The sequence below is a fragment of the Mandrillus leucophaeus genome, unplaced genomic scaffold, assembly GCF_000951045.1.
Source record: "Mandrillus leucophaeus isolate KB7577 unplaced genomic scaffold, Mleu.le_1.0 Scaffold342, whole genome shotgun sequence".
Lineage (NCBI taxonomy): Eukaryota > Metazoa > Chordata > Mammalia > Primates > Cercopithecidae > Mandrillus > Mandrillus leucophaeus.
In genome coordinates, this window is record NW_012103610.1 from 301,315 (window position 1) to 312,109 (window position 10,795).

The window sequence follows — 10,795 nt, forward strand, 5'->3', positions numbered from 1 at the left end:
AAAAAAAAAAAAAAAAAAATTTTTTTTTAAACAAAATGACAGCCCATTGGCAATTTTCTTTGTTTTTTTGAAACGCAGTTTTGCTCTTCTGCCCAGGCTGGAGCAGAGTGGTGCAGTATCGGCTCACTGCAACCTCCGGCCCCCCGGGTTTGAGCGATTCTCCTGCCTCAGCCTCCCAAGTATTTGGGATTATAGCCATCCGTCACCAGGCCTGGCTAATTATTTTTTGTATTTTTAGTAGGGATGGGGTTTCACCATGTTGGCCAGGCTGGTCTTGAACTTCTCACCTCAGGTGATCCACCCATCTTGGCCTCTTAAAGTGCTAGAATTACAGGCATGAGACACTGCTTCTGGCCCAATTTTCTTTAAGGCAATAGTTCTTAATCAGGAATGGTTTTTAGAACTAGGCATGTAAAAATGCCCATGCCCATTCCAGAATGTTCCAATTCTTTAGTGTATCTGAGTAAAAAATCCAGGCATGAATATTTTATTTTTTACTTCCAATAGAAACTTACAGGTATGAATATTTTAGATGTTCATAACATGATTTTCTTTTTACCGCTAAAATTAAGAATTCCTTTGGCACTCTAAAGCAACGATATTAATGAGTATTTATAATAATCATTCTAAGAGCAATAAAATAGAATCTTAATTTGTACTTATATAACTTGAATCCTCAATTAAAAATAAAGGAATTACTACAGCTTGCCCCATTCTGTATCTACATATTAAAATTAATTTCTATTTGCCTATTACTCTACTCCTGAAGTACCACAGGCTCCAAGTGTCAGTAAACAGGTAATGATTCAGATACTCTAAGTTAAGATACAGGCTATGAGGTATACTCAAAGTCACTTTGAGGTGCAACAGGTAAGAACTCAGACTCAGTAGACTTTGGCATCATACTGATTCTAAGTTTCATGTAAACGCTGCCATGGTGCAAGCTGCGGTGGGACTTATTTTAAAATGGCTAATGAGCCTTCAAACAGCAACAAGGTGCTGTTAATATGTGAATAGAAATTTAAAACCTCAGCAATTTCATGAGTACTAGAATGGACTCTTTTCTACCTAGAATGTTTTCAGGATATTCAAAGTATAATCCAAACAAAAGGAAGATACTTACTTTAAGAAATCAAAATTGTGAATGGTATCATTCCAGAAATATTTTACACTATGATGGGTGAAATAACGAATCTGTGGAACACAAATAAATGTTACACCAAAAACCATACTATCACTTGTGACAAGTAATCTGTTACTTCTATTAAAAGCTATATATAGGATTATATATAGCATTATATATAGTAATATGTAATATTCTATATGCATTTAAATTTATCTCAAGCATTAACTGCAAACACAAAATTATAGAATATACATGATAGCATAAAATGTAACAATTCTGATTTTTAAAGAAACTTTGACGTTAAGATCACAATACCTGTTGTGATTCAGCCTGTGAATATTTACTGATCCCGTGCCTATTTTCTCCAGTGGGATTCTCAGTTAAACAAACTGCATGGCCATTTGAAAGCTTATTAGACATAGATTTTGGACTTGAAACTGGGTGAGTTTCCAAAGAAAGAACGCGAATTTTTGCACAAAACCACATTTTGAATTCATCCTTAAAGAGAAAGGGGTAAGGGTAAGGAGTCAATTTTATATAAAACTGCCTGTATTTTCATTTAATTTCCATTCTTCACAAGACATTATTTCCTCATCTCTAATTGAGGAAACATCATTCCTACTCACTAAATATTAAACCATTTCATGAGGATGCTTAAATTCAAATATAAAGTGCTTTCCATTGCTCATGGTTTTTATGACATATTTTACCGACAAGTACATCAATACTTCATAAAATAACACGAATAATTCCTTAATTAGCCTATATATTTAGACTAGATTTAAAACCTCTTAAAATATGCTTCCAGTTAGGATTTTTAAAAAAGAAAAAAGGCTGAGATGTATCAGCATCACACAGCAGACAGGCAGCTGGCCTAGTGACTGAGATCTGGACTACAGTCCTAATGGACCAGTAGCCTTAACAGACAAGTATCTAATCTCTCAGGGCAATAAGAGATATGAAAGGAAGGGGGTGAATTTGATTACCTTTAAGATTCCTTTAAACTCTAATCACTATAATAATAGTTAATTCAAACACAAATCCTCTAGAAATACTAGAATTAGCATTCCTCATTTTATCCAGGCAGCGATGTTCCCTTCAGCTATTATTGTGAATAAAGTATACACAGACACACTGTTTTACGCCTTAAATAACCAGCTACAAGTAAACACATAAACTTACAGTAGTCCTCAGCAGCACGACGTCACAGTCTTTAACTGCAGCTCTGACACAGGTCGCTTTCACCCGCCACTCAGGCATCCAATAGAGGAGCAGGAGGAGAAACCCACCAGTGCAAATCACTCCTAAAGAAACTATGGCAAGCTTCCAGCGACTCAAATTGTAACCATAAATCTCCTGCATGGACACAGCAATCACACGATTAATTATCAAACGATATGGCAGATAAATACATTCCAAAGTTCTTTGTTTCCCAGATAGGTATTATCGTCTTGTCACATAAACTGTATTTTCTCAATCCATAATTTACCTTTAAATTTTGTTTCTGACCAGTTTACTGTAATATTTTAAGTAAATTTGTTGGTATTTACACTTTGTTTTTATATTTAATTTATGCCTAATACATTCTTTTCCACTGATATAGTAAATTCGTATTTGGTACACTTTCCTAGAATGTTTGCAATTTCATTTTTACATATCTTTTTAATTCTTCTTGAATTTATCTTGTTATGAGGTGGGCTTTTTTTTTAAATTAACATTTGATTTTGAGATAAATTTTAGATTTATAGAAAAGTTGCAAAAATATTATGAAGTTCCTGACATCCTTTGTGCAGTTTCCACTAATGTTAACATTTCCTGGTACATTTGTTAAAAATCAATAGATTAACACTGCTGTATTACTATTAACTAAACTCTGTTTTAGGATTTCACTAGTTTTCCACTAACATGTTATTTCTGTTGCACGATATAATTGAGAGTATCACAGTACATCTGGATGAATAGATTTTAATTTACTGTTTCCCAAATGATTTACTAATTGTCCCAATACCACTGCAAATGATCAATTTGATCTACTGACAAATTGTCTCATAGTTTCAGGTTAGCTCCCCCAACAAGCATTGCCAGATTTAACAAATGAAAATGCAGGGGGCCCACTTAAATTAAAATTTCAAATAAATAATAATCCTTTTGTCTGTCCCATGCAACATTTGGACATATTTATGCTAAAAATTTCTCCCTTGATTATATGATTTTTACATTTAACAGGGCATCTTATACTTTACCTGACATCTTTCTGGCTCCCACCAACAAAAAGTAGAGAAAGCTGATTTTAGAAAATTTTTGTAAGTCAAAATGAGAAATCTTTATTTGGTATTATACTTAAATCTTTTATTTAGGATTATATTAGCCAATGTTACCTCTTAAATCACCAAATGCAAAAACATACTTCTAAGTTTTAACAGACCACAAGTAAAAAAAGAATTATACTAAAAGCAACTAATAGACATACTACACAATCCCAATTCAAAAGCACAGGATGAAGAAAGAAGCCCACTGAGTTAGCTGCTGCTGCTACTGTTAATTGTCTTTTTCTAGTCCCTAAAATAATAAATTGCAGAGAGAAAGTCTTCATACTTCACAAGTAAATTAGAACAGCTGTTTACCATTTCATCTTCTTGACCCTGATTGATGATCTTCCTTTCTTCCTTGTCCATACCTACAGTGGTTTAAAGGTCTTGTGCTTCAAAACAATGGAAGATCACTGAGGGAAAAAAGGGAACAAATGTTAGTGAATTATTTTATATCTCAGCAGACGATACAACTTCATTCCATCAATTGCCTATTATACCAGGGGTCCCTAACCCCTTGGTCACAGACCTGTTAGGAACAGGGCCACACAGTAGGAGGTGAGTGACAGGCAAGCAAGCATTACTGCCCCAGCTCTACCTGCCATCAGATCAACAGCGGCATTAGATTCTCATAGGAGCATGAACCCTACTGTGAACCACGCATGGCAAGGGATCTAGGGTGCACGCTCCTTATGAGAATCTAATGTCTCAGGATCTGAGACGGAACAGTTTCATCCTGAAACCATCCCTCCCCACCCGTAACTGTCTTCCATGAAACCAGTCCCTGGTGCCTAAAAGGTTGGGGACCGCTGTTTTATACCATTGAAGTGTTCTTTTAATATTTAATAAAATTTTGTTTAAATATGAATTCTTCCAAAGCAGTGATGTATTCATCACTTGCTCATGGGATGTATCAAACTTTAGATGACACATAAGTAGTTTCTAAAGTGCTAGCTGGTTCTAATGACATTTTCAATGGGATACCAGTGCTTCAACCTGCATTACTTAACTACCACAAAACATGGCATATTTCATTAATTCGTTCAGACTAGCAACAACTTTGATACAGAACAATTTATATTCTGAGAGGAACTACTAACAGAGTCTTCCTTTTTCATTCCACAGATTCAGAAGTAGTCTAGTTTAAGCATCTTGAGCTAAAAGTACTTCACACAACTCAAATTTATGCCCTGTAGCACAGTAAAGAGCTACAACACTAGCAGTGAAACCAACCCAAAAACTTCTCAGAGATTATTAATCATCCAATAAATATTGACTGAGCACCAATTACATAAATGGCAATCCCTGGCCAAGAGCCAATCACTATGGCAGGTTACTCCTACTGGAGAGCACTCGGCTGACTCCAGCATTCAATTCCAAGTCCACCGGGCAACCTTCTGATTGCTTCTGACTACCTAGAAAGTTTGTCCAGGGAAAAAATTCATTGAGCCCACTGACATATTTTTCCTTTTTTTTTTTTTTTTTGTATTTCAAATATTAAACATTCAGCTACACATTAAAGAAATTTGCAAGATGTAAAACCATGCCAGTTTTCTAACTTTTTGCTTTTTCAGAAAATATCTTCTAAAAATGTTACTTAAAATGTAATTATTTTTTTAATAAATATTTAAAATATCAGTTTTAATTCATATATGGTATCAATAGCTATAGTCCACATAAATAAAAGCTCTTTAGCATCCACAAAAATTTTCAAGAAGGCAAATGGGTTTCAGCCCCCCGAGTTTGATAACCACTGCTTTAGATGAGGCTGATCTCACGATGGGAATATTACTGCCTTCGTTTCAGATCCCATACGCTACTCATCTACCCAGTGCACAGCAGGCTTGACACACGGTACGCACTCGAAAATGCTTACTGAATAAATGACCTGATTTTTTTTTTTTTTTTTTTTTTTTGAGACGGAGTCTCGCTCTGTTGCCCAGGCTGGAGTGCAGTGGCGTGATCTCAGCTCACTGCAAGCTCCGCCTCCCGGGTTCACACCATTCTCCTGCCTCAGCCTCCCGAGTAGCTGGGACTACAGGCACCTGCCACCTCGCCCGGCTAGTTTTTTGTATTGTTTAGTACAGACAGGGTTTCACCATGTTAGCCAGGATGGTCTTGATCTCCTGACCTCGTGATCCGCCCGTCTCAGCCTGCCAAAGTGCTGTGATTACAGGCTTGAGCCACCGCACCCGGCCAATGACCTGATTTTAAAAATGTGCACTAAGTAACAATAGCTATTTATTTTAAGATGATATAAATTAATAGCCAAGTAAAAACCAAATGCAGAATTTTAAAGTAACCCCATACATAACATTGTTGAAACTTCCTGATGTTCTATCATAAAGTAACCAAAAAGAGGGGTCTAGCTGCCGAGCTTGGTGGCTCACGCCTGTAATCCCAGCACTCTGGGAGGCCAAGGCAGGCAGATCACCTGAGGTCAGGAGTTCAAGGCCAGAACGGCCAACATGGTGAAAAACCACATCTTTACAAAAATACAAAAATTAGCCGGGCATAATGGTGGGTGCCTGTAATCCCAGCTACTCAGGAAGCTGAGGCGGGAGAATTCCTTGAACCCAGGAGGCAGAGGTTGTAGTGAGCTGAGATCACATCACTGTACTCCAGCCTGGGCCACAGAGAAAGACTTCATCTCAAAAAAGAGACGGGTCTGTCTATACAGTTACTTATGTCGTTTTAATAATTTCACTCCTAACTATGACATTCTTATCAAATATGTGAATACATAAACATTGGTACAATAATAAATAACCAGCAAGATAATGAACTCGGTGCCACTGTGGAAAAGGAGAAACCTTACACACTATCGGGTCCAACCTCCTCTAAACAAGCCGTATGACCATACGAAATCTTTTGAGCATGGTAACAAGGTCTTCTCCACCTAGGGCAGTGTAATGGTCCTAGAGCATATTACCAGAGTTAGTCCACCATAATAATGTTCCATAAAATCAAACACTTTTGGGTGTCAGTTATTCTCAAGGGCTGCGCCTGTTACTAGAGACTATGGTGAGAGTAAGCCCAGCCTCTTTCCCTGTAGAGAAGATCAGCCATCATCACCTGAATGTGTAAACTAATAATACCGTACAGGCCTACTATCAAAGGATAAACCAAAGACCTTTTGCTGTGACACTGTCCCGGCTAAACAATACTAGTCTGAGGTTAACCTTTACTCTGTGATTCTTCTTAAGGCTTAAAAGTGAATCTTGTAGTCATCACTCAGCAGTCACCAGGGTCAGTTTGGGTTTGGGTTTATTTGTTTTCTTTAAATAGAGACAGGGTCTCACTATGTTGCTCAGGCTGGTTTAGAACTCCTGGGCTCAGGCAATCCTCCCACCTCAGCCTCCCAAAATGCTGAGATTGCAGGAATGAGCCACCACATCCCATGGGGTCGTTTTTGATAACCAATTCTGATCTCCAGTTCCAATCACCACCACCTAAAATTGCTTCCTCAGGGAAGGGCTTACTTCGCATTCTCATATGGAGACTTCTGCTTCCAACCAAGTTGAAACAAAAGGGATCATCCTTGCCCTCCTGCCCTAAAGCAACAACAAATCATGTAATCGTTTTCGAGGAATTATACATCAGGCAATGAAGAAAACTGATAACGGAGACATCAAAAAACAAACTAGGCAAGCCCTACAACCGTCCTACTTTACTGACGGAAAACACTTCACGGGTCACACAAAGAGGGAGGACAGGTCGCTCCGAGGGAGCCAAGCAGTTTCTCTGAGTCTGGGAGACGAAACCAGAAGTCTGGGCAGCACCAAAGCAATGAGGTTTGCTGATGAGATCACCAGAAGAGAGTCTGGCCCACTAGGAAGACAACTGATCTGCAAGACGGACTCCCTCAAGCCTTCAGCTGCGCACTGCTCAGCACTTGTGTGTGAAGAAACTACCGAAGGCCAGGGAGAGAACCACCCAAAATGATTCAGGGGATTAAACCACCAGGGCTCACAAAAGGCTGGGAATCATATCCATTTTTACCAACCACAGTGGAAAACCCCATTAGCCACAAGGAATCAGGAAGGGTATTCAGATTTTTCCTTTAGTTAGTGGGATAAATTTTGCCTCAAACAAAAACTGCTCTGGTACTGCCTAACAAAGCGTAAACCTAAGACCTGAAATAATACAACTGTTTTCAAGTAAATAAGGCTAGGCGCAGGCTCACATCCGTAATCCCATCTCTTTGGGAGGCTGGGGCAGGCAGATCACCTGAGGCCAAAAGTTCGAGACCAGCCTGGCCAACATGGTGAAACCTCATCTCTACTAAAAATACAACAACAACAAAAAAACAACTAGCCAGGCATGGTGGTGCACGCCTGTAGTCCCAGCTACTCGGGAGGGTGAGGCAGAAGAATTGCCTGAATCCCAGAGGCGGAGGCTGCAGTGAGCCAAGATCGCGCCACTGCACTCCAGCCTGGGCAACAGAGTGACGCTCCGTCTCAAAAAAAAAAAATTACAAACTTTTAAAACACCAATGGGTCAAAGTCGTCAAAGTGGAAAATATAAAGTATTCTGAACTGAATAAAAATGATATACTGAAATGTGTAAGATGCCACAAAAACAGTACTTAGAAAAAAATTTACAGCACTAAATTCCAGTCTCTGAGAGAAGAAAGGTCATGACCTCAGCTTCCACCTTAAGAAAGCAGAGAAAGAATAGCAAATTACTCCCAGAATAACTGCTATAGGGAAATAAAATTCAGAGAAAAAAGTAAATAAAATAAAAAAACAGAAAGATAGAGGAAATGTCACTGAAACCAAAAAGGCTGGTTCTCTGAAATCCATAAAATTGTTAACTGCTACCTAGACTCATCAAAATGAAAGAAAATGGGGAGGGAGAGGTGCAAATTACCAATATCAGTAATAAGCAGATATACCACAACAGACTATGCAAGTATCAGAAGGCTAATCAAGGAACTTAAGAAGCAACCTGACACTGATACACCAACGTTTTTGGAGGTTTAAAGTTACTTCAAAATTAAAAATTGTTAAATTAAAAAACCCATCTTTATTGACCAGGGGATGGCCATGAGTTTGATAACTGCTAAAGCTAAGTTAAAAGCTGAGTGAATGGGTACATGGGAGTCCATTATACTAGTCTTTCTACTTTTTAATGTGTAGAAATTGTTGATAATAGAAAAGCTTTTCAAAAAATAAATTAAACAGCTGGGTGCAGTGGTATATGCCTATAGTCTCAACTACTCAGGAGGCTGAAATGAGAGAACCACTTGAGTCCAAGAGTTTGAGTCCAGCCTGGGCAGAACAGTGAGACTCCATTGCTAAAAAAATTAAAAATTTAAAAATTAATATCCACCCATCTGAAGCTTTTAGATAGAAGAAAATTTTCAGAAGACATTTATTTCTGGCAGCGAGGGCCACAAATATTGAGGACTCTGCCTCTAGGGGTCCAAAGTCCACTGACTCAGTCTACTGTGTACCAGGTATTAACCATAAACTCTATTCACCAAACTTCTGTCAGTTTTTGAATCTTACTCTTCTCCACCCTTGTCTATCAATTTCCCACAAACCTATAGACTTCCCACTCCTGTAAATCCAAATTTTTCAATGTAGAATGTACGCATAAATAGATGAATAAGCATGTTTTATAACTGTAGAAAGGAACTGCTGTTAAAATCCAATGTTTTCACTAAGCCCATGTACTTACATTTAAAATTTTTTCTCCAAATATCTATAGAAAGAGTTCGTTCACCTTAGTTCAGCATAATTATATTTTTCACTTCATCTTCTACAGTTAGACCACAGAAAGAACTATTCCAATTAGTTTTAAATGGGCTTATTATTGATAGTTCACTGCCTATAGCAACCTATTTTCATACTTTTAAAAATACAATTTTTTAACCATATTACACCATTACTCTTTTTATGAGTGTAATTTCTCTAAAATGTAGTTGGTTTTTAAAGCAAATTAAGTCTTAGCAAATTTTACCAAAGTGCTAAAAATAAATAATTCAAATAAAAAGTTGCTCTAAAAACCTCCAATTAATATATTCACTTTGAGTACATTATATACTTCAAAGGAAATTACCCAAGAATTCACTTTTCACATAAACTTTTAGTCAACTCCAATGTGCCAATTCCAACAGCTCTTACATTTATAACATATGTATGTTATAAACATATTTAAATTTTAAATGTACATAAGTAAAAGCTCTGATTATTTCAATGACTCCAAGAGGATAAAAAAAAAAAACCACATAAACATATTTAAAGCACACTGCTTATCAAATAAAAATATATATTAAATACAATTCTACTATATATCTAATTAGACATTTGAAGCATGAATACCAAACTGATAAACCCAAACTGATACACTTACAGAAGTATGACTTCTGCGGACTGCTGGAGCCATGGTTTTAATCAAGTCAAATTCTACATCAGAGAAAAAAACTGAAGGATTTTCTCACCAATAGCACTGTGTCATCACTCTTCCCAATTCCTGACATTAGGCGGCTTTCAGAAGCTGGCTCTTAAGAATAAAAATAAAACTAAGCACAAAAATTTACAATTTTATGCCAAATATTTCTGTTTTGGTTCTGTTTGAACTGCTTTCAGAATGATGAAGATATTAAAATTTAGAATTCTGTAATTCACCAATTTTTAGTAAGTTTTCAGAAGATGTGCCCTTCTGCCATCTGTCACGGGTAGAGCTCCTATTATCTGAATGAATCCTAGCTAGTTAGCTCACCGAAGTTCCCATTCCACAGTGCATGCCTGAGTCTTGATGTTATCTGAATAGCAAGGAGCTTATAGGCTATTGTGCTTAACCAAACCCTTCCTTGAATTTATAATAAACTTGATTTGCTGTGCGAGTCTTAAAAAAAAAAAAAAAAAAAAAAGCAGTATGGGACAAAGTGAAGCTACTGGAAAAAAATCTCACTAAATTAAATACGTTAATTTTTGAAAGTTTACTTATTTTTTCACATTATGTAATTACTACAAACAATTAAAGTATAATATTTATCCTATACTATGCCAAAAGTTAGTCAGATTTCTTTCCTTAAAACAAGATGAGTTGTTTTCAGACACAGAAATCTCCAAACCTCAAAGACATCTTTGCTTCAAACCTGAGTTTCTCATGAGCTGTAACAATATTATAATAGTGAGGGTGGACAGTGTTGAATTTTTTTAAGGATAGTCTATGTATGTGCTTACAATTCCAAAGTAGTAATTTCCCAAAGTGATTTAAAGAATGACCTGTAATCAAGTAAAAGTTCAAGCAAAGCAATTCTGAGTAACACATTTTTAACTTAATTTTTTCCTTCAGTCAGTATTTGCCATCTTCAGCAGTAGTGAAGTAAAAAACTAAAATTAAAAAC

General features: G+C 36.9%; 1 protein-coding gene across 1 annotated transcript in view; it reads right to left on the bottom strand.

Moving 5' to 3' along the window:
• The window catches only part of ATP13A3 (ATPase type 13A3), a 76,646-nt gene extending 66,501 nt beyond the window's left edge, over window positions 1-10,145 (bottom strand). Inside the window, exons 1-5 of the mRNA XM_011988979.1 lie at window positions 9,796-10,145; window positions 3,751-3,848; window positions 2,309-2,482; window positions 1,442-1,624; window positions 1,124-1,194 (exon numbers count right to left, since the gene is read on the bottom strand). Coding sequence (XP_011844369.1) covers window positions 1,124-1,194; window positions 1,442-1,624; window positions 2,309-2,482; window positions 3,751-3,801 — 479 coding nt within the window. The 5' untranslated portion in view covers window positions 3,802-3,848; window positions 9,796-10,145. The remainder of the gene's footprint in view (window positions 1-1,123; window positions 1,195-1,441; window positions 1,625-2,308; window positions 2,483-3,750; window positions 3,849-9,795) is intronic.
• Window positions 10,146-10,795: the final 650 nt, after the last annotated feature.